This window comes from Pholis gunnellus (genome assembly GCF_910591455.1).
Source record: "Pholis gunnellus genome assembly, chromosome: 11".
Taxonomy (NCBI): Eukaryota; Metazoa; Chordata; class Actinopteri; order Perciformes; family Pholidae; genus Pholis; species Pholis gunnellus.
The window spans coordinates 6659221-6683869 of NC_136538.1; the positions used below are offsets into that span (position 1 = coordinate 6659221).

The 24649-nt window shown below is 44.9% G+C and overlaps 1 protein-coding gene across 1 annotated transcript; it reads left to right on the plus strand.

The window, feature by feature from the left end:
• The first annotated feature begins 488 nt into the window (after positions 1-488).
• On the plus strand, positions 489-22116 carry marchf5 (membrane-associated ring finger (C3HC4) 5). The gene is made up of 6 exons (XM_079169470.1): positions 489-878; positions 8870-9072; positions 17086-17216; positions 17375-17558; positions 17714-17880; positions 19280-22116. The coding sequence occupies exons 1-6, from the start codon at positions 835-837 to the stop codon at positions 19394-19396; spliced, it is 846 nt and encodes a 281-aa protein (XP_079025596.1). The 5' UTR covers positions 489-834; the 3' UTR covers positions 19397-22116.
• Positions 22117-24649: the final 2533 nt, after the last annotated feature.

Sequence of the window (24649 nt, forward strand, 5' to 3'; positions counted from 1 at the left end):
TCTCTCTCTCTCTCTCTCTCTCTCTCTCCCCCCCTCTCTCTCTCTCTCTCTCTCTCTCTCTCTCTCTCACACACACACACACACACACGCATGGTTTGTATGCTAGACAGTGAGCCTACATTCATTTCGCAGGAAAGCTTATGTTCACATAATAAAAAAAAACTTCTATATTCAGTTAAAGACAGGCAGCGATGGTGTGGAGCAAATACTTTGTCTATTTATATTGTAGCCTTATTCACCCATCTTACCGCTAATAGAAGTGCTCTGTAGCCATATGTGCATCTTCATGATGGTTGTAATCTTCAAGTAGCCGTGGCACTCTTTGGCACATCTGCCAAGAGTGAATTCAGAACATTAATTGGATATGTTTGGCCATAAGGGGTAGGGAAGCATTATGAAACTACATTTCCCATGCGAGTGGAACGGCGCCGTCCTTGTTTTGATGACGCAGACACGCACAGCAGTCCTATTTGACGTTACCTTCATAGACGGGCAGCTAATGGAGTCAAGCGGACACGCCAATGCGACAATACTGGTTCAAAACGAGACCGCTACCCATGTAAAGGGGAGCTGTTTTTACCTGTAATAGTGTACCGGTCGCAGATAGATGTTCTCTAGAAGGAATAGTTAAATGCGTTGCAGTTTTGGCTCATTTGCAGCTTACTCGCCGTATCAACACAGAGGCCTGTGTAGCTAGTTAGCTTTAGTTCCTCAGCTAGCTAGCAAGTGATTGAACGCCTACCACACCTGCAGCGTCTTTTTTTAATGTTTTATTTGTAACACAGACCGTCTGCTCCGCCAACAAAGACAGCTTTTCTTTGCTTTTCTACGATAATGGCGGAAGAGGCTGCAGTGGCCATGCAGCAGAATTTGGACAGGTGAGTTCAAGTTTATGGCTAACTTGCTAACGGCAGCTACGTAGCTTTACGTAAAATCACTACTAGCCTAGCATAGTTATTGATACGTGACGTCCTCTGCTACTTCTGTCATATGATTCATAACGTTACCTGCATTAAGTGACGTTCATAACGTTACCTGCATATCACTATGACCATATTCTCCTTAGCATTATATATATATATACACCACAGCCAGAACCTTAACTCAATATATATTATGTTTAACCATAACCTTGTTGCACGTAAATGAACTAAAGGTCAGAGTTTCTACTTTTCTCAAACATTTGGTTACCTATTGACCTCGAGGCTAGCAGAAATCTGTGTCCAGTAGGATTTCTGAAAATGTCACGTTCATAGTTAATAGTCATTATGAAACTGAATGTGTAAACCATCTGCTTATCTTCTATTGCACAAGACTCTGAATGAAAGTTTACTTTAATGCCCTTCGAAACGTACTGTGTGAACACACACCGGTGCATACAATAACCAAACTTAAGTAACTTCAGTTATTTGATAAGATGTCTGATTGTGCGTATGAACAAAGTTTGTGTCGTCACACAGGTTTGGAATGTATCTGCACTAAACTGGGGAAAAATGCAAAGTAACAATGAAAACTGCACTGTGGGCAAAATCAATGTTTGAAACTTCAACCCCACAAAACATGAAGCGTCATGGGAATAGATTTTATGAAATTATACAAGCATCAGACTGCAATAGAGCAAAGCTAACATTGGGGAGAAATTATGTTTAATGAACAACTCTTTGTGTGTGTTCTTGACACTTAATTGAACACGTTGAGCTCTTCGTCATGCTGTCAAACACAATCTGTCATGGCTGTCCAACGCCTGTACACGAGCACACACACGTTAGTGAATTCCTTTTAAAGCCCTTGGAAAGTGTTGCAGTGGCAAATTTTCCAGCTGACATAAGGAGTTCAAAGATGTCTTCTGATGTCTGACAACATCCTGGATAGACTGAAGCCTTGCTTGGCAGAATGCAGAGCTCCAGGTTGAACAGTTTAATTGTCCCATCGGGACAGGTCGGGAACTGTTAACCCAGTTTAAAGACTGCATTAGGTTAAATTACACTGGTCTGAATTCAGAGCTTATCCCAGTAAGAAGTGAGCAGTTCAGTTCTTGGGTCACACCGACCATGGCTAATTGAGTGAGCAGTTAGCGTTTTGGTAAGCTTGATGGGATCATACATGTCAACAGCAATACCTATTGTGTGGTCTGCCAATTTGAAACTCCAAATAAGCAATGTCAGAGATACAGTGGGAACAGGAAGTTGTTTCCTGCCAAGGTCAAGCTGGAGATCAGTGGACATATGATTAAAGAGCTCAGCCTGGCTTCACATGAAAACGAAAGGGTTGCTACCACAACGACAAAATTCAAAACACTAAATTGGAACCTGTTATCCTCCTCTATCTGAGCTCAGGATGATTTGATCCTGAGCTGTGGTGATGTGGACGAATGCTAGTAAAAATTCAGTGATGTTTGTAAAACAGGGCGTTTCAGTTATTAAGACCATTTTGATCACAAAATTCTGGTTTCGATTTGTTCAATTATTTATGTAAAATTCACCCCTGATGGTTAAAAAAACTACACATAAGGCATTTGCACTCTGCAGAGTGAGATGTGATGATTTCAGCTCGGACATAGATGAACCTCAAACATTTTTCACAACTGACCGGGCTAATGCATACCAACCTTTTATTCAGTGTGTAGTAATAAAACGATGGTTCATGGATATGTTTGGGTTCACTTTTTAGAGTCGGACAAAGCCACGATGGCTCTCCTCCAAGCGTCATCACATGTGAGCAGAATTTTCCGTCTTCTGTGTCGGTGGTGGTGAGCAGATGCTGCAACATTAGGTCCACTAAGCACACCGGTGTACCAGTTCCCTCAGAGTAGTTGCTGCCGTTCGATAGCTTTGAGGCTGCACTTTCTGTCAATATTGAACTTTGGATTTTGAAACCATTTCCCGAGCACATGGTACAGTAGCAGAACGAAGGGAAGGGCACGTGAGCTGTGTGTGAAATGTTCTTCATTCGTGTGCTGCTGGTGTGCGGCAGACGCAGTAACCCTGGCAGTGTTTGAGGAGCTGATAGCAGGAAGATGTATGTCATGTCCTCCTGCTTCTCGACGGTTGTGTACCCAGCCTCTATCACTGGCAAACATAAGGCTGCACACACGCTCTTATCTGGGCCTGCCACAAGCAGCCAGCTGCCCCTGCAATGCAGTGTTTCACAAATAGATGTGGGGGACACATTTCAATTCGGCCTGACCTTTTTATTGGCTCGCACACAACCTCCTTGTTTTACTCTTTTCTCGTCTGCTTTTGTTGTCCAAATCGCTGACCCCCTTTTGTGTGTGTACATGAACGCCATGTATTTATTCAATTTTGGTGGGGTGGAGGATTTGTCGGTGTCTACAGACTCTTCAATCCTGAGAAAGACTCATTTTCTTTGTTAAATACAAAACTTAAAACAATTAATGACTTATTTTAAATCGAAAATAATACCCGATCAGCAGCAGACCTTTCATGGCTCAGTAACCTACAGCTTGCAGAAATAACCTGTGGTGCATGGCCTTAGCTTCAGTGAAAGGTCACACCAAATGACATGTCTTTAGCTCGGTGGTTTAGCTAGCAGGCTCGGGTGATTTAAACTGCAAGCTATTCACTGAAGGCCACCCTGTTCACATTATTGGCCTCAAACTCTGGGTTGTATCAGCGAACCTTCTTTCAGTGCGTTGTAACTTTTTATACTGTTAGTATTTACAGATGGCACAATTAACATTCCTAGAATATTTAAGACACACATTACATGTGAACATTATATGTGCGAGACATGTGACTCCAGAGACGCCCATAAAGAAGACGTTTTGGATTCATGGATTGGATTCCTCTACTGGATATAGTCCTTAACTTTGGAAGCCAGCCACTCATGGGCCGATCAAAGTGTAAACAAACGCCTTTTCCTGGACTTCACAAGTTAATATGATACAGAGGTCACAGCACTGTAGGTTGTAGAAATACACGACTTTGTTATGGAGTCGCCTGAAGCAGCAACAGAGTTCGGAGGTTCCTGTGTCTGTCGACTCACGAAACAAACTTAACTCACTTGTCAATAGCTGATGAACAACATGAACACACCTCCCTGGATAATGCATACTGTTCAGTTTCTGTTCAGTTAGTTTTGTAAATGTCACAAACAATTATGTATGATAATACAATAAACAAGCCATTACTGCAAGACAAATATATTTGTTGACACTGTCTACAAGGTGTTGATTCGAATGTGGTAAGATTAGAAGCTGGAGCTTTTTGTAGTCTGTTGCACAACATTGTAAGGACACCCGGTTATTTTATACACCTCGTGGAAAATACCCAACACTATAAAACTATTGCATTGAAGGTACTAATCTTAGACTCTTGACAGGTGTATATTTTTAGGGGTATTCCCCGACTACACCGTTTATCTCATTGTTCGAGTCTTGTAAATTGTCCAATGTAGTGCTCATTGATCACCTTCTGTTCAAGCTTTCTATAGAAAAGTATTAAAAACAACAAAACTATTGGCAGAGACGCACATGACTATTGCTTTGCTGTTATGTCAGAATAATGGCCGCGTGATTGTCGTGTATAGTGCGTTTCTGCGTGTACAGTGCGGCGCTATCCAGAGTGCTGAAGTGGAGCAGACAGACCGGCACTGTACGACTCAATCGCACCTGAAACTGACGGAACAGACACGGTTTCTTAGCCTGCTTGCTTATCGTTGATGTAACTAGAATTGTCGGCCCTTTTTCCAATCCCCCCAAACAGCATGGGTTGTTGTTGAGCTGACACGGACAAGAGTAGTTGGTGATTGAGTAGAATCAGTCGGGCATGGAGAAGGCCCCCCTAGACCATAACTTTCTTTTTTTAATATCTTTGTGGGACAGAATCCAGAGCTCCTGTGCCCCGCCTTTTGTGCTGAGGAACCTCCAGTTTTCCCACAGTCACGTGACCGCCGCTGACTGAAAGGAGCCTTTGTGGGGCGGCTTTTGACCGGGGCCCCGACTTGTGAGAGGATGAGAAAGTGGCCATGCCGTGTACACTTGTCTTTGCACACAGTGTCAATAGCGCTGTCATCCTGTATTCCTCCACAGCCCGCCATCAGAGTGTGTTTCTGTGACTCCATGATACAGCTCTGCGCTTTCTTAGGTTGTCAAAAGGACGTCCTCAGCTGAGGTGGCAATAAAAAAAAGGATAATACACACCGCTGTTTGCCTGCCCTTGAAGTTTCAAAGCAGTCGGTTAGGATTAAGTGAATTAAAGCTCTATTGTGGAAGCTGCAAAGCTCCACTCCAGTTTGCCTGTTTAACATGTAAATAAGTGGTGGAGACGGCAGGTCACCTTGCCTCAGCAGAGTTTAGGCTGCTCGCCACCATCACATCGCATGTTCTTAAAGGACATTTCTATGGACTCCTTCCAGACCTCGTTAAGCAGTAACAGGGTGTCAGGTGTGCGGACGCATCGGTCAACATTACGTGTCCGTAGGTTTGAGCTTCGTTCTTGTCGTGTAAATATGTTGCGAGTGTGTTTCGTGAACACATTGCATAATATGTAGGAGCACCATTTTGTGCATGTGCAGCTCGGGCTTATCTGCCCGACTGTTCTGTTCAACGGGGCTGAGGCAACAGCGAGCCGGAGATTAAGGTTTCTCACAGAGGATAGCGTTTCGTTGCTGTTGTATTAGGTCCTGTCACGCTGCAGGGCCGGGTTACAGGAACAGGAGCCAGCGAATCCAAGGGAGCGCTCGGTTTTGTTCTACTCTGTCGTGCTCCTGTGGAGACATCTGTCCGCTGCTGCACTCCACTTTGCATCGTCATGTTTTATAGCTGCCTCAGTTTCAATTTCTGTGCTGTTATTTATTTTGGGATGTCCACCCCCGTGTAGGAAACAGCCACACAATGCATATTTGTCATTTTATCCGTATCCCGCTCTGCAGTGCAAAAGAAAGCGTGAGTTTGCATTACATGTAGTGTCGGGCTCGCATACCTGTCAGAAGCAGAGAGGCGATGGGCGGTAGACGGAAGTGTGAATGGAGAGTTAATGTTTCCGTCAGACTCGTCCTGGTCCTTCAGCCGGCCGTGTCACCTGAGCGCCTCGACCCCAAGGCTCCTCTCCTGCGTCGTCATGTTTTATTCAGCACCAGGGGAGTGTTGGAAAATCATCCACTGCAGGCAGGCAGCAACCCGAGCAAATTATCCAAGTTGGCCGTCCACAGTCTCTCTCAGAGGAGCCCCCTCTACTCCCCTGTGGTCCCGGTAACGGAGCACACCTAGACCTCAGTACGATGACGGAGGGCCCACAGATTTAGCATCCATTATTCAACTGTGGGGGCAGGAGTTTAAAAATATACATGGTGTACTGTGGGGGATTCACTGAGCTAACAACTGAATAACAGTGCTGCTAGAGGTGGCCAAGAAAAAGTTGCTTTGAAGTGACTAGAAAGTCCACCAACCCCCCCCCCCCCCCCCCCCTCTCTCTCTCTCTCTCTCCAAAAAGCATTTTGGTTAGTTTCTTCCTAAGAGGAAGTTTGGGGCCATGTTTGTCTTTATTAGCACGTCTGTCTTCTAACTCTACCGACAGATTTCAGTGTGAGTGAAACAAGTGTTTTATGCACCTACTCGCTGAGACAATGAGAAAAAAAGCTGGCAGAATATTTACGATCGCAGGCTCGTCGGTAAACCTACCAGACCTTTAACATTCTTAAAAATGCATTTAAGGTTAATGGGACCTTCTGCATTCTGGGAATATTTATTTTAGTTAATCCCACAGTAAGTTATTTCTGATGTGGTAAGACACATAATACCTCCTAGTGAGTGAAAAGGCGACGGGTTTCCTCCATTCCAGGCATACCTGTGACCGACAGGAAATGGAACAGTAAACTTTGGATAAATCTTATCACACACAGGCAGCTGGTTGTCTAAACCCTGTCAGAGAAGAGATACTGGTCCGTCTGGTACTCCTCAACCGGCACCGGGCCCAGTTTCAAACCGGCCTGGCAGTATTCAGTGGAATGGATGGACTTGGAGCAGAGTTATTGCAGTAGAGTCGGTGACAGAAATGTCCTTGTGTGAACGATAATTAAAATATACATAATCACACAGAGAAAAAAAAAAGGAACATGCATCTCTATTAATGCCAGGGTTTATGGGAGGTGTGTGTGCACAGACTAATGATTGTTTCATCCATCCAGTGAAATGCCAGCTGTTCAAGGTTCAGTGTAATTCTGAAAATGAGAACCTAAATGTCACTCGCGTATGGTCGGGCTGTAAATAGGTCAGCCCCTGAACCTGAGGGCATCGCCTAGCAACAAGCTAGTCCCAGGCATCATTGAACATGAATGCGACTTAAAAGAAAATCTTGACATTTTGGAGTCGAGTTGGTTCTTTTTCTCCATTTCCACAATTATCACACTGTTCCTACTTTTGTATTAGATCCAGTGGAGCCCCTTCGTCATAGTTTAGCAGCCTGGCTCCAGTAGTCATGGCCTGGTGTTGCTGATTTTTCTTGAATCAGTTATTCAGGTCTAACCTATGAATATTTTTCAAGTATGTAGCAGCTAAAATAATTGTCACTGGTTTCGATTGTTGAACTGAGCCTCATGCAGCGACACACAGGGGCAGTGAAGCTTCCAGCCAGTCACATGCACCTGATTAATTATGGAGAAGCAATATAGTGTCACAGTCGGAGAAGTGCTGTGGTAAGGAAGGGGAACTTGGACATCAGGTTACCTCCACAGATGTGGGGCTGACATGGAGCTAGTGGGTGTATTGTTCTCAGGAGTCCAGTTAATTGGGAGTCGGTGCAGCAGACGGGCCGAACATACTAATGACTCCTTTCCTGTGAGGAAGGAGGCAACAGTTTGAGGAGGTGGACTCTTCCTGCCTCATCTAAGTGGACCAACCGGTCACTCAGAAGGACCTTCACTGTGTGTGGGAAGAGAGGAAGGAGGATATGTTTGGATGCTTTGGGGGGGGGGGCTTGAGTCCCGAACAAGGCATTTGTTTGGATGTCACACACGAGAGAGACTGTCCTTAGTTTGTCCGATGTGCTTTCACTGCTCATCCTAGCTGTGGTTGATCAGAATACTGTGTGCACTCGCACTGGGAAGACTGGGGGACAAAGCAAGCGGCCATATTCAGTGAAAAGCCAGAGTAACTGCGCAAGTACGGTGAATGTTGGCCTTCTTTTGAATATGGTGGTTCAAAAAGGTATTGATTTTGATAATAAACGGTATGTTATTGTGATCTAAAAGATAATCCCCTGGACATGCTTTGCCTTTGTTTGTTTTAGTGGGAATTGAACTGTTCCTGCTGTGCTGTCTGATGAGCTTGACAAGCAGTCAGCATAACGGCTAGTTTGCCTGTAGGGTTTATGTATTGATCGCAGTTGATCTCTATCGTTCCCTAAATGGCCAACACTTGTCTCAGTAAGAACTCCAAATAATCCTGATCTAATTCAAACCTTTGAGTCCTGTTTGAAGTGAAGTGCTTTTTACTCAAAGGGGACATTACGATTATATTAGTCTTGCTTTCTCTCTCACACTCTCCTCCAGTCTACCACACACAAACACATGTTCATACCTGCCTCAATGTGAAAAGAAACAAAACATAACCTACTTCCCAACAACAACATATAGCTGACAGGCCAGTGCAGCTGATTAAAAGTCCATAGTGGGATCAGACCTCCTGTGCTAGCTGAGCACATGCATTTAAAATGACCAATGACGGGACGTTTGATTTCATTCATTGCAATATTAGAAGTGTTAATAGTTAGCACCCACTCCACCCTCCCAAAATAGAAATTTGGTTGCTTCTGTGGAGCTCAGGTTTCTTTTGGAGTGTCGGAATAATTTACAAACTGTTATCAGGGTGCATGTGTTTCATTGTCTTCATCCCGCCCGTGTGTGTTTTCAGGAGCTGCTGGGTGTGCTTTGCCACAGACGAGGATGACCGCATGGCGGAGTGGGTGCGCCCGTGTCGCTGCCGCGGCTCCACCAAATGGGTTCACCAGTCCTGCCTGCAGCGCTGGGTGGACGAGAAGCAACGGGGCAACAGCACGGCACGCGTGGCCTGCCCACAATGCAATGCAGAATACCTCATCGTCTTTCCAAAACTAGGTGGGTTGCATCTCGTGGGATAAAACCCGGCCGGACGAGGCAGATGAGCTTGAGAATAATGTGGCACTAGCTGAGTTTTGTGGTTTCTTTTTTTTGGGGGCCAAGAAAAGACCAGTTGTCAACATCGAAGCGGCACTAGAGCGCTTATTTCCACGTAGCGCCTCTTTGAGGGCGCTCTTAATAGCTGCCGCCTGCAACTGTACCCAAAAGCTCTGAGAGCGATTCAGTTTGTCTCGCTTGAGTGCGTGTTTATTTACTCCGAAACCAGCGACGGTTCTGTGGTGATCTGGGTAAATATTTCCTTTGAGCCTGACGAGGAACAGAAGGGCGCTCATTTGTTACACAGCGCAGCTCCTGGCTGATGGACCAGCAGCAGTTTAGAGAAGTGGCTGCCTCAATTATCCTGACGAGTCAGAGCACCAGCCATGACTCATTCAGTGAACACACGCCATACACGTCCATGTTTATTTGGCCAGAACCGCCTCGCTTTTCAGTTTCCCGTCATGCTGTTTGTTGTCAGAAATATTCTAGGCTCAGCAAAAAGAATAGCGTCGTTTTTATCCTTTTGCTGACGTTTTTTTTTTTTTGCAGCCAAATGCCAAAACCTGGACACATTTAAATTTAATGGTCCACAGTTGTCACTGGGTTACCCATCAGCCACTGCCAGTTCAACCTCAAGGAGAGAGAAGTTGCAATTTGAGACGGTAGCTGGCCCCAAGACAATGCTAGTCTGCAGGAGGCCATGCTCGGCTGGTAAACGGGTTCATGTATATTAATAGTGACCGAGGCTGTGCCGTCAGTCACTTTGCTTCCATAATCAGAACGTTCGGCTCGGCTTCTTTAAATCGCTTCCTGCTCCGAGGTAGATAACCCCGATGGGTTTCTGTGTCTCTCTCTCTGAGAGCCGATTGTTGGCACATGGCTGTTTGCTGGCTAGTTTGGGAATATGTCTGCCAGGCCTATTCCTCTGTGTTTAAGGGTGTGTTAATGGGTTCACAGGTCCCAGTAGGACTGCTAATTAGTGCTGCATCAACCCTTACATGCAGGAAAAAACCCATACCATCCAGTAGAGCTTTCCAACAGGCCCGCTCTGAAAGAATGGTCCCACCCTTCACACACTTGGCGTCTCCATCTGTTCGTGGATGCGATGCATGTCTGAAAGAGACATTGCTAAACTGTTATGGGTAGTGTATGTGGGCCAAAGACTGGGACCCACGGATGGGTTGCAGGAGATGTTATTTGGGTCGCCAAATAGATTCGCAGAATTTCTTCCATTGTGTTTTATATCTGCAGTTCATTGAGCCTGAATGTTCCTTCTGTTCTAATAATTGTAGCCTACTCGTAATAAAGAATCTAATCTGAGAAGCTAGCGTACATTCGAAATTAAAGATTGAGATGGCCTGTTGACTCTGCTTAAATGCATTTCTTTTTTCTCCTCATATTTAAGTATTTAACACGTTTATCTCTTTGAAACGGCTGGTTTACATATACCAGAATATAAGGAGATTTGGAAATGGCAGAAAACTTATTTTGAAATGTTAATTCACACACAAATGCTCACTTATTGTCAGCGTGTGATGGATTGTCATGTTTAAAAAGTGGCTCCCCGGAAAAGAAGTTTGCGAAACACTGGTGGAAAAAGCCTTTGGGTGCCCGGTGTTTGTGTCGCAGATAAATAACAACTTTTACTTATAAATTCATGAATGTAAAGCAGAAAGGGTAAACACACGTATATCGACTCTCTGACTCAAGGGAAGCCATGCTTGACTGGTTGCCAAGCAACACGGTAAAAGGAAGTCTGCTCTTTAGGCCGAATTTGAACAAATCTCTCACAGTCAGGATCCAACGAACCTCCTCCTGATGTTTGTGTGGTTTTATTAATCCTAACAGGCTGCAGTGCTGAAATCAAAGAACCTTCTAGAGGACTGAACACATTTATCTTCTATTTGAGTTTCATGAGTTATTTTCTAGGTTAATATTCAAACTCGAGCTAAATGTTATGCAAATTCTATTTCGGTCCAGGAGAACTCATCTTGTTGTTCACAAACATGTTTGTGTTGTCTAGTGTTAGTCTCGCTCACATGCTCCGTCTTTAAAAGACACGAGTTGAGTCTGTTTCACGCGGTAGCTTCTGAAGTCATCCTTTAGACACATTGCATCAGTGTTTTCTCCCAGCATGCCTCATCATTATGTCCTTATTCTGAGCCAGCTCTTTTTTTTTTTTTAACAACAGTGAGGAGTTGTGGTCCAGGAGGTAAAATGTGGAACCTCAAGCTCGTCACTCCTAAGTTTGTGTTCCTTCTGTCATGTGGTTTGGTCAACAGCAATATAGCATTGTGATGGATGGGCCAGTGGTTTATTTTGAAAGGGTAGCTTCCTCTTTCCTGTTGCTGATTTGCTGACTGATGGCGCCCTCAGAGAATGATACAGCAGTCTTTAGCCACCGTCACGGCTCATTTACTGAGGACGTTACACGAGCAACCAGAGGCCTGTGTTGGCTTTTCATCAACGTGTAACTTTCCTTGGTTCCTCTTCAGTTTGAGCCTCGGTCAAACGGAGAGAAACCACGTATGTGTAGCAGTTATGTTCATACCGTCCAGTCAGAAGACGCAGTAGAATGCTACGCTACCACAGCTAATGGAAGGTACACGGATGTCAGCACAAAGCCTTCGTTCCACACATTTCTAATTCCTTGATTTGAACAAACCTATTCCACTAAATTCATACTGGTTCTTTCTACCCCCCCCCCCCCTTTAGACTTGCGTTTGGGCGTTCTTGATTTAATTATCACAACTTTTCTCCTCAATTTGCACACGGCCCTGCTGTCTGATGCTCTTCTATGGGGATTGGCAGGGCGTTTAACTGGCACACACCTTCAATTAACACAGACAATGGGATTCATCATTAGACACATTCTGCGGTTTAAGAACCTGGAGTGAATGTGACGTACAGACTTTTTGTTTCATGAAGAACAAACAGGAAGATAAATGAGGCCCAATGACTACTAGGGCTGTACCAAATCTCTGTTTTTGTTTTGTTTACGTTCAAAGCTTCATGGAGGTTTTCCAATGAACGTTGTCATCACCCTAAATACATGGAATATCCTCAAACAAAATCCTCAATTTGAATAAAGTGATTCATCGGATTAAATAAGTTAGCCTTCTTTTTAAATTAAATGAACTGTTTTCAATGAATATAACTCTTCTCTTTTGTCAACGTACCTGTAGGTGAGGACTTAGTGCGTGTGTTTGAGAAAGAGAGAAGGTGTACTGTTGCGCATCACTACTACACAGCCACATCTAATGCTATAAATAATGTTACACTAATATCAGTGTGGCTTGATTTATCTGCAACTTTGCAGAAATAGCGGGGTTAAACCCAATTAATAGACTTGCAAAAAAATAAATCTGCACAGCATTCCAATGTTGATTCAGAATTTAAATGTAAAGTATTCGGTAAAGCTCTAATTACTGATTGGTTGTTCTGTGTGGATAGGAAATAAAATATTTGTTTATATGCGTGAGGAACAAAATAACTGAAGAAAGACAAATAGACTCTGGATATTCTTTCCCTTTAATCCAATGCTCTCATTAGCACCAACATGCTTTGTGATTCACTCTGACCAAACACTCCAGGCTCGTTGATTTCACCCAGCAGGGCAGCATAGTTTGAACGCTTCGGTCGTCGACAAACCCGTCTTACCAGTCAACATCATGGCAACTATTTGCAACCTGCGCCAGGTTAATTACTCTACAGTTTACTGTAGCCAACTTGATTTATTTCAATTTTTATTATGTGCGTAAGCCAGAACCATTGACGTCAAGTTACTTCCTGTCGCTATGTTCTGAACCCTAAACAGGTTATTTAGTCCCCCAGCAGCTGAATGTATCGGGACAGGAAGTTGAGCAGTGGTTGGTTCCAGAGCGCAGAGCCTGTTGCGTTTGCCTGGGAGGGTCTTCATCCCCAGGGAAAGGTGTCTTTTCCCCCTAATCCCCGTAGCAAGTGTCAGACGGAGCCGTGCAGAGATGCTGGATGTGTCTTGGGTGAGGTGGGGGGGGAACTGAAATTGGGTCACGGCGGGAGGAGCTGACGGAGCAGCTCATCAAAGGGCTGACAGTGCGGAGGAGGAGAGGAGCGGAGCCGCTCTGCCGATGAGTCTGTGAAATCATGGCAGTCCTCCGGTGTTTCCCCGTGACTCTAAACGTCCCGTCATTAACACTCAGGTCTGTGATGGTGACGGTTCTAGATTGTACGGAACAGGATGTGCCTCAGACCTGACCAGGAACCACATGCAAAGGTTGCATGCCGATTTACATGATGTCAAACCGCGTATGCAACGTATTGAGTTTGTTACTTAGATTACCAAATCGATGGGTTTTACCTCGTGACTGGTTTAGTTCTCAGGTAATTCTCCCATTACTCTGCTGTAAATGTTTGTCGTATGTCTTCCAGCTATCCAGTGTATTCTGCATCCAGTCGTTACACAGGCAGATGGGCCTTTTTAAAGGGCTTCAACATGTGCTGCTTCATGCTTGATGAATAATGGTAATATTACTAATGAACGCAGAACAGTAAATCTCTCTCTGAGCTGGGATCTGTGCCGTCGGAGGAGTTCCAGCCTCTAGCTGCAGGACACTTCAAAGTGAGCAGGAGGAGCGCGGCGTTGTCTGTTTTGCTGCATCATTGCTGCAGTGTTCCTGTCCCATTCTTTATTATAGTGATATAGACGATGCTACCTGGTATTTATGACGAGCTTGTTGTACAGACAGCCAATTGCTCCATGTGTGTTGTGGTTTGTTTCAAACTTTAAAGCTCAGGTATATATTTTTCCTTTTTTAAATAGAATTTTAGCGGCACAAACGGGTGTTTGCAGCGGCTTTAATCAGCCCTCAGGATGATGGCCGTTCCACAGCTTGACGACAACACGGGGATGACGGCTTTCTATTTGGGCGGTGGAGGCGACGATGCGGACAGGTGGAGACGGGGATCACTGTTTGGAAGCTGCCACGGTGGTTATTTTCTCAGGGTTGCTGCTGAGGCCAGCTCATTTCTAGCGGCTTATAGGGCATTACTCATGTTGGGCCTCTGAGGGAGGGATCCCGGCCCGCCACTGGATCAGATGCAGGCTTGATCCGGAGCCACAGATCACCTTCTCTATTAACCCGGGGTTTGATTATTTTTTTTAACCGGCTCGTGGCGCAGGAGAATCAGACGATATCAGCCCTGCGGCCCACAAAGAGTAGGGTAGCTATATGCTGTTCTGGCCCTGTTCCCACCAGCACCTGCTGCAGCCAAAGCCAGCATATCATGCCAATTTGGCCGGCAATAGAACTCCGAGGACGGCGTGTCCTTGCTTCTCCTTTTTTTTTTTTTTAGAGGGAGAGAGAGAGAGAGGGGGAGAGAGCCCACTACTGAGGGATTGCAGTTTTTTGCCTCTCTCCTTCACCCCCCCCCCCCCTCCTTCTTTTTTAATTATCTTAATTATGGAATCTGCTGCCAGGGGCTGAAAGGAATTGCTCAGCTCTCCATCCTGCCAGCAGCCATTAAGGGGCGACCCAGTTCCCTCCGGCGGGCGGTGGCGTAATGCTTAGGCAGGGAGGAAGCGGAAGAGAAATCCAACGCTGTCATCAAAATAAGCCATTTTAATGCGAGATCAATCCGGTCGCCGAAAAACAGGTGCAGGAAAAATGAGCTCTGGAAAGCATCACAAAGCCGGCGGTGGACGAAAGAGCTTCTGTGTTTAGAACTGCTCTAGAAATAAAAGGGAGATATTTCCATTGCGTGCTAAGTAGCTTTAAAAGCACCAAATGTTTCTCGCTTGCTTCGGGTTTTTTCCTGGACAAGTGGCCCGGAGCACTGCTGTCTAAAGAGCAGGACTTTCAGCTTAAAACGCTGCACTGAACTGTGCTCTGAAGCTTTTAGAGACTGAATGTACTCGGCTGCACAGGTAACAGAGGCTGAATTGTGTACGACTCGTGTCGAGCACTTCTGGCTGTACAAACAGCTTAATAAAGCCCGTCTTATGTCCCGACTGTGAAAAACCCATAACCCCAAAAGACTCATTTTAGAAAGCTGCTGCCCTTCATACACTCTGCGTTGAGGCTAATGTGAATGTAGCAGCTACAGTTTGATTTCCTCTGCAGGTGTTTGCTTTAGATCTGTCCACGTCTACTCTGAGGACCTGGAGATGACTCTGCTGCTCTGCACAGTCGTCCTCTAACGTTAAGTGATGGAAGCCCGTAGTGCTACAAGGTCGATCTTGTTTTTATACTTGCTGTACATCATCCATGTAGCCTAAATGAAACGGGATGATTTATCCATCAATCTGCCGCTGACACGTCCAGAGGGGAGAGTTTTTGAACCAAGTCCTGCTTTCACAAGGACTGATGACTCAGCACTGCTTTATTTCTCAACCAGACGAGACGAGGTCACTATTCTAGAAATGTGACCATGAATGTCAACCCTCTCAAGAGACTAGCGTGTTTGTCAGAAAGCCCGTTGAGATGACATTTGAAAGCCCCAGAAAACCAAAATCATAAGTAGGTAACGATCACAGTTCAAGTTCTTATTTTTTGTTGGGAAAGCTGTCGAGCTTCGGATTTAAACGTAAGCTTCAATGTTAGCATGTCCAGCTAACTAGCTTCCTACTCCACAGTCACTTCATTATTACAGGTCACTGGACCTGTTCATAACCAGCTCTGTGTGCTAGTAGTATTCCCACCGCGTGGGGCCTGAATGCTATCAGAACAAAGGCTAACTTTAGCACCTCTGTCCTGCTCTTCATTAGATTTGAGGAAGTTCACACTCCAGCGACCCCAAACCTCCTATCATGCATATAGTATATTACTAGGACTAACCAGATGGACATTTTTACTCTGTTTATAAGAACCGTAAGCTGGAGCCGGCGTCTTTCACCAAATCCTGGAACTACATAGCTACCTATAGCTGATAACATGACCGCTGATGAATCCACCGTCGGGAAGAAACCAGAAGCCTGCTTTTACTCATCATGCTGTGAAATCGAGGACTCGCTGAGTCAGCAATAACTACGAATCTAAAGTGGTGAATCTGCCCCCGGTGTGACCGTAAACTGCACATTTGCCTGGCGAGAGCGTGCGAATGCTAAATGCTTAGTAAACGGTCAGTTACAGAAGTCTCACGTGACATATTCCTAACTGTCTCTATAGCTGTAGCACAGCATCGATTGGCCTGTACGGTAGTGACAATGCCGCTCTGTGCCGTGGCTCCTATCCTGCAGTTGGCTCACTGCGGCACACACAGAGGCCCGGTGCTGTGTGGTGCTCCTCCCTCTGACTCCTGGGCTGGTTATTAATAGGATGTCTGAGTGAGGAAATCAGGTTGCCTTCCTGTAAATATTGCATGGCTTCCCTCGAGTCAGAGAATGCAGCAGAGAATGTTTTATTTTTTTTATTCCAAGGTCCTGATGTCAGACTATCTGCTCTGAAAGGCCCGTTTGGCCTTCAGATGAATCCTTTCCTGCATGTTACATGTCGGCCTGTTTGTTTTGAATCTAGGTGGCACCCGGCTGAGAATCTCCTCCCCCGTCAGTCAATACCTCTGAAGCCGGTCGGGTTTGGTGCACACCTTGTAATACAAAGTCTCTTTCCTTTCACATGACTGCATTGTTGTCATTCTTTGCATTTGTTGCGCTGGAAGACATGGTAGTTTATTTAGCTGAGCTTCCTTGTGTCCTCGGTTTTGTTACCGTTTACTGGAACGTTGCGGCTCCAGGACTTTTCTGGTCCCAGTGGTTGTTTTACCTGCAGGAGTCTCGTCGTGAACCCCGTGCTGCAATACTCACACACTGTTCAGTACAAAATGTGTTTGAATGTTTGCCAGTGACGGGATGTTCATGTGTGGATTTACCGAAATCTGTCTGCTCTGATGCAGCGGGATTAAATATAAAAAAAGTGAATCAAAGCAGTTCATCAGATATTGTCAGAATATTGCACAAAAAAAAAAGTCTCACTCTGAGCCCTTTTCCTCCATCAGGTCCCGTGGTCTACGTGCTGGACCTGGCCGACCGGCTCATCTCTAAGGCCGGCCCCTTCGCTGCTGCCGGCATCATGGTGGGCTCCATCTACTGGACCGCCGTCACCTACGGAGCCGTCACTGTCATGCAGGTGTGACCAATGAGAGCTTTTGGGTTTATGTTCGGTCTGATCAGTCCCACGTGCTCCTCTGTTGCTCCCTTCTTTGATTCTCATTTGTAAGTGAAAGTTGACCAGTTTGACTCCTCTGCTGTGGTTTTTCCATGCTGACCGGCCCCTCTGCTCTCCAGGTGGTGGGCCACAAGGAGGGCCTGGACGTCATGGAGCGGGCCGACCCTCTGTTCCTGCTCATCGGCCTGCCCACCATCCCCGTCATGCTGATCCTCGGCAAGATGATCCGCTGGGAGGACTACGTGCTGCGTCTGTGGAGGAAGTACTGCAACAAGCTGCAGATCCTCAACAGCATCTTCCCAGGTCAGGACACCCCAAATACACACTTGCACCAGATCTCAGGCTCGTTGACCCGACGACCCTCTGCTCCATAGAGCGCCCGTGCTCTCGGGTACGAAACCCACTTTTGTGCACGTTTCATCTGGCTCCCTGCTCCTCTCCCCCGTGCGTCTCTGCAGGGATTGGCTGCCCAGTTCCTCGCATCCCGGCGGAGGCCAGCCCCCTAGCGGACCACGTGTCGGCGACGCGGATCCTGTGCGGCGCCCTGGTCTTCCCCACCATCGCCACCATCGTGGGGAAGCTCATGTTCAGCAGCGTCAACTCCAACCTGCAGAGGACCATCCTGGTGGGTACAGCCAGGAACTCAGGAAATACATGAATAATAGTCAAAGTTTTACACGTGCACTTGATTGAATCAAGCCGTATCGGCTGCTGTTTGGTGAATCTAGTTGATATATGACTCCAGTTCAACCAGTGTTGACTGTAAAGAGAAGAGAAACCCCACCTCCTCACTCACCTAGTGGTGAGGACAGAGCGGGTCATGTGATCACACTGAACACTCTGTCCTCTGCTGAGCTCTGAGTGGCAGACAGGAAGCTTCACCTTTACAGGGAGGAGGAGGAAGAAGTTCTGGTTAAAGCAAGTCATCCAAACCAGTTTAAACCGTTCACACTAATAGAGGAACGTGTATTGCTTTGTTCAAAAAGAAAAGATGAGAATCTATTTATTTTGCATGGTTTTTACCCGACAACAGTAAATATCAAACGGAAAATCATTAAAAAAATAAGTCGCAAGTATTTTAATAAAAAGTAACTTAACCACTATTAAAGTGCACATATTGGAGTACGACACAATCGTAACACTACTGATCATTAAAACAAACCAAGCCAGCGTGGTTGGTGAGGTGGCTTCATGGAGTCTCTGCTGACTCACCGTGACGCCGACTCTAGAAGCTTCCTGGTCACGGCCAATAAACGGCGGCTCTGTAGAGACACACATTCTGATTTATCAAAAGAGATGACGTGTTAATTAGCTACTTTAGCTTTTGGAGAGATCAAACGTAAGATACAATTTTCCTCATAGATTTGATTGTTTTAGAGCTTTAACCCTCATCCTACCTACCTCGTCCCCACAGACCTCAGCGCTCTACTTTCTGTCATAACTCACACGCGCTTTATTACATCATTCCAATTTGTAATGACTAAGTCGGTCAATGTCTTCCCAACGACCTATATCCTCGTGTCTGTTCCTGTTTTAGTGCTTTTCAAATAATATCAAATCAAATATATCGGGGTCCAGTCAAAGCACCTAATTCTGCCTCTGCTGTTTTAATGGAAGGAACTATTCATCCAGTTCATGTTTGTCATGGGTCCTAATTTAAAGTATCCCCCACTATCAGAGACAGATTTCCTCATGTGTTTGAGACAATATACACATTAACTAACTTGTTTTGTTTCTTCAGATGACATTAATTACATAGCTAGTAATGTTTACAGAAGAAATAAATTGTCATTTTTCTAGTGGGTATTCCTTCTCTGTTAGATATGTTTATAGGAAGAGGGCTTACATGGTAACAAAGACGGAAACAATAAAAAAAAAGTACAGAACGACAGTGAGAAGCGGTGCTAGAGAAGCTGTTCATGGCAGCCCCCACACGTCAGCTCTGAGATGTGAAGGGATTTTCCACATATACTCTGAGTCTGCCTTTAAGCCCTCTTTCAACACTGTTTATTTTCTCCCTACAGGGAGGTATTGCCTTCGTAGCCATCAAGGGGGCGTTCAAGGTGTACTTCAAGCAGCAGCAGTACCTGAGGCAAGCCCACCGCAAGATCCTCGACTTCCCCGAGCCGGAGGAGGCCTGAGGCGGTCCTGAACCGACCGACACGCCTCCGCCTGGGGGGGGGTGGGGGGGGGGGGGGGATGAACTGCTGCAGTGCTGGTGAAACAGACTTGGGATCAGTGTCACCCGTTACCACCCGCTCCTCCCCACACCTCACCCTTTTTCTGGAGTGACTCACTGCACCGTCGCGGACATTAAGGCCAAACATCCCCACCCCCCTGTTTCTAAGCTCCCGACGCTTTCGTAAGGGGAAGATGGATAAGACTTGTGGACACAGAGTGGAGCATGTTTGCAGTTACACACACATTAACACACACACATTAACACAGAACAAGGCTGGGTGTGGTGGGTGGGTTTAACAGCCACATATCTCACACTTATTGTGAACTTACTGTATTTTAAATGAAACAAAATATGCGGGGCATGTGTAATTAGAAAGTTTTATAATAATAACAACAAATGATTGTTTTATAATGTTTTGCAGATTTGAAAGAGCCTCCTTTGCCAATGTTAGGGGTTTAAATTGTTCAGTGTGTAGAATGTATTAATGATGAAACAATAAAGCGTGTTCTGAATCCTGACGCAGTACATCGTAACACATGTTGAGGATCAATCTTAACTCCACTGTGGCGAGTACACACTGACCACACAAGGGAACATTTAGACCCTGCATAATTACAAAGGTGTTTATTCATATTTTTTGTTCACATGCCTCGGCGGTGTTTACAGTGATTGTCGTAGCTTTATCTCCGTTTCATCAAAGCGCTGCAGGATTGGTCGAGCCTGCCTCCGTGATTGGACCGTCTCTTCCGGACGGATGGAGAACATGGAGGCTTCTGGTCCTCGCTGAGCTTTGTTTTTAATTTATTTTTTCACAGTGACGGGATGCTGGACTGGAAAGCATCTCAGAAGCTCCGGGTGGCTGCTGACGCAGCACTTTTCACTGGGAGACGTGAAAGTCAACGAACATTTCAGTGTGGACTTTGATTTAAGCTACAATTCCACTTTATCCTCCCCCCCCCCCCCCCCCCCCCCCCCAACATGTGATGATGGGACTGTAGTGTTGCCTGAGTGTGAGCTGTGGTTCTGAGGTAATCATGCAGACTGAAGTGAAACTTGCGACGCTGGTCATTGAGACGTCACCGGGGCGGTTGACATTTTAACAACTGAAAGGTTCACTTCAACCAAATGACAAAAGCCATATTTTCTCACTTACTATGAGCGATATCTAGCTGTGCAGATAGTTTGGGATTTGTTTGCCCAGGTTTGTTTTTCCTGTCTACACCTTAATTGCCTTTACGAAACATTTCTTCAGTAGAAAATCTAAACCCAATCCCCAATAACAGGGGACATCATTTCTCAAAATGTTCTAACATTTAAATTCTGTATTGGGGTAACAATAGAAATCCTAAAACCTGGAAAAATACAACACTATCTTCATGAGAGGTATGTGTGAAAATACAGCTTTTTAAAATGTCAGTGAACCTAGCGCTACACGATGGTTTGTTTGTTTTGAATCATTGGGAGCGTGATGTGATGAACCCTGACTTCCTGTTCGCTGCCTCTCGAAGCAGCCGGGAGTCATCGGTATGAGACGAGCTGTGACTGAGGTAGAATGTTGAACCTGCACATGTGAACTGTGCCTCCAACCCGCAGACCACAGCCTCCCCTCTACAGTCACTGTCAGTCTACACTCTGCCAAAAGAGACGTCGAGTTCTGTGAATAAATGTATTTTTCCAGTGTTGAGGTGCATGTGTTGAGCTTGTGTGGGGGAAGTATTGCATTTAAAACACACACGCTGTTCCATTCAGTAGTTTATTAATCTGAAACACACAGGAGACAATAAAAAGAATGAAGTCAAAATGCCATTCAGAAATTAAAATATGCTTCTGACTTCCTAAATGTGAACCAATCACCAGGTTCTTCACTAGATCAACAGTGCACGGCTCTGCTGCTGATTCCTTCTGAACGCTGCATGAAAACAGCTCGGTCTCCATCCACAGGTGCTGTCCAGCTACGGCCTTTAACTAAGCTGCTGCTGCTGCTGCTGCTCTTTGGCTTTGCACTACTAAAAGTTCATAGTGCCTTTTTGTTTACTTTAAAATGATTTTCAGATTGAGACATAGCGAACATTGAAGAAGCTTTTGATGCAGCACAGTCATGAGTTTTGAATCAGCTCCTCAAAGGGTCCCAACATTTCACCAGTTTACAAGCAACAACAATTTAACAACCTGCGAGGATCAAAACCAGAGTTACTGAGCAGACGTTCTTCAGAAATGCAACAACTTGAATAAAATGCATCGTGTGACCGAGAGTCTCTTAGGTCGTCAGGAGGGTTCTATGGCTAACAGCAGTCCAACAAATAAAAAGAGAAGACCTTCATGGAGCGGACATCTTTAACATCTTTAAGTCTTTGACAATGAAACATCAAATGCTCTTTTCATTTTGACATTGTTAGAATATTGTATTTTCATTTTGTGTGTCACCACATCGCTCGTATCAAAACTAAATCTGTCCAGTCTTCAGTTATGGCGTCACTTCCTCTTCCAACAAATATATTATCAGCCTTTGTCACCAAAATAATTATTTTTGATATATTTTTTTAATTTGACTTTATTTTTCTATAATAATAATGATTGATAATATTGATATTATTTCTACTACCCATGATGTTATTTATCTTTATTAACTGAATGAATATTATGGCTGAGTTTAAACAAATACCCGATATGTTGTATGTGTTGTGTTCATGGACTGTATGCAAGTTTGTATTACATTGTCAATGTCTACCTTTAATAAAGTTGAGAAGAAAAACAAAACAAACTTATAGACTATAGTTCCACTGGCAAAAACACTAGAGCACAGTCGGCACTTGTGTTTTTTGGAGAAAGGTTAGAGCATTTCACTGAATAACTAATGCCACTAGTCACTAACTTATTATATTCATGATCAGAGGTTTAGGGATGATCCAAGTGACCCACCGACCCCCATGTCCAGCAGGCGGGACAAAGGGGGTGGGGCCACTTGATTACAGTCTCTGGGATGTCCAGTGTTGTCGGTTTATTTTTTACCAGGTGAGCATTTTAACCAATATTCATACTAGCTTTCTGCATCAACAACTAGTAAATCTACTTAATGTCATGTAACGGTGCATTTACAGTAAAACTAGACCCTGGAGGTTTCTTAAAGGAACAGTGTGTAGCATTTAGGGGAATCTATTGGCACACATGGAGTATAATGTAAATAAGTATGTTTTCTTTTGCGTATAAGCACCTGAAAAAAAAAAGAATCATTGTTTTCTCCTCAGAGCTGGCCGCGTTGTTTCTACAGAAGCCCAGAAGGAACAAACTGAACACCTTGGCCGTAGCAGTTAGCATTTCTTCTTGCAATCTGCAACCTCACCGCTAGATGTCACCAAATCCTAAACACTGCACGCCTAAATATGAAGTTCTCAGAGGCGGACATTTTTTATATATATTTTTATTCTAATTTAAAGTATTTTCCTTCAAAGCGTCTTTCCTCTTTATAGTCGCTGGAGCAAGTCGTCGGCTCGTTGGTGTGTCACAGGTTGGAGCTGCAGACGGCCCTTCAGACGGCACAGGGACGGGTCAGCAGCACAAGTCTGGAACAAGAGGCAGAAGTCTTTGTTGGAGCTCATTAGGCCCAGACGTGGAAGAGTCTTCTTCTGGAAGTTCTCTTTTCCCAGCTCCACTGAATGTCCCCTCAGCATGTTGAAATGTTTCGGGCCTTCGATCCTGACAGAGCTGCCTGCTCCCATATATATGTCCATATTTGTATGCATATATAGGCATAGTAAATGAATGGACAACATGTCTACTCAGTCTACTGTCCTGATAAGAGGCCAAAGGTGTGTGTGTGTGTGTGTGTGTGTGTGTCGGTGTGTCTGTGTGTCGGTGTGTCGGTGTGTCTGTACACTTCAGGAAGGGTCAGGGCTGCAAAGCAAGACAATACTCATACGACAGGAAACTAAGAGAATTCTAAAGAGACTTGATTATGATGAACTTCATTATACATCGTATTTATGAACAGATTTAGTAAACCTCAAGCTTGAACAATCAATGTTTAAAGGCTCACTGTAGTTAGTGAGTCAGCAAACCACAAGGAATCCGTCAGATTAGAACAAATGCAAAACAAAAATGTTTTAACAGATAAAGGAGTCCATTTGTAAAGAAAATGAAAACAAAACACACTTAAGTCGATTAGGAGTTTACACTCGGCAGGCGTTGCAGTCTGGGTAATCGTGTATCTCTGCTCTTGTAGAACGGTCGTATTTGCAGCTGTGTTTGACGTCTACATGCTATTTGAATGCAGTGTGTAATTTGCTTTAGATTAAGCTTCTAGTAATCCAGCGGAGCCTGGAGGAGCAGCAGGGTGGAGCTCCACTCATGGCTGGAGGAGGAGCTGCTGCTGCCTGGAGGCATTAGTAATACTGGAGGTTAACAACCAGCAGACTAAAGGCTAGCAGGCTGGGAGGCTGGGAGGCTGACTATAGCAGATAAACTGGACCCCAGTAGTGTTCAAAGAGTCCTCTACCCACCCCGGTAGCACATTCTTCAACCAGGGCCTTGAAGAAACTCCCCCGGGGTCGCTGATGATGTGGCTGCTTCTCCGTCCTTTCTGCTGGAGGCAAATCTTCAGTACCTTTCAAAAGGTTCATGAGTTTAATAGTCACCTCATGAAGATCACTGCTGGGTCCATGTCACGGTCAGGTCATAAACGGCTCAGGTTTCACAGTTTAAAGAGGACACAGATACAGGACAGCAGGCAGGCAGCTTTAATACAACTTACTGGAGCTTTCATGTCACAAAGCTGGCACCGAAAACAAGCAGATACAAAAAATATAAATGCAAAAAAATGACCTAAATAAACAGAAAGATAATATATCAGCAAAATGATCCACTTTGTTCCTGAGAATATCGTTATCTCTGATGTCCAGACCTTCTGAATAACTGAGGCGGACACTACGGCCCATGAGGAGCTCATTTGTCTTGTTTTGTTGCTTCTCAGAGAGAAGACACAAGGTGTTGAGGGACGAGCAGCAGACGTGTTTCATTGTTTCAGTAAGTATAGTATAAAAACTTCAAAATATAGAATGTCATAAGAAATGTCGTAGTATATTGTATGTCATAAAAAAACGTGATTAAAAAGCCTGAGAATAGTGTGCCATACAAATGTCAAAAATGTGGTGGTGTAGTTTGGGGCTGCAACAACTGATTGATTATAGGAAAGTTGGCAACTCATTTCATCATCAGG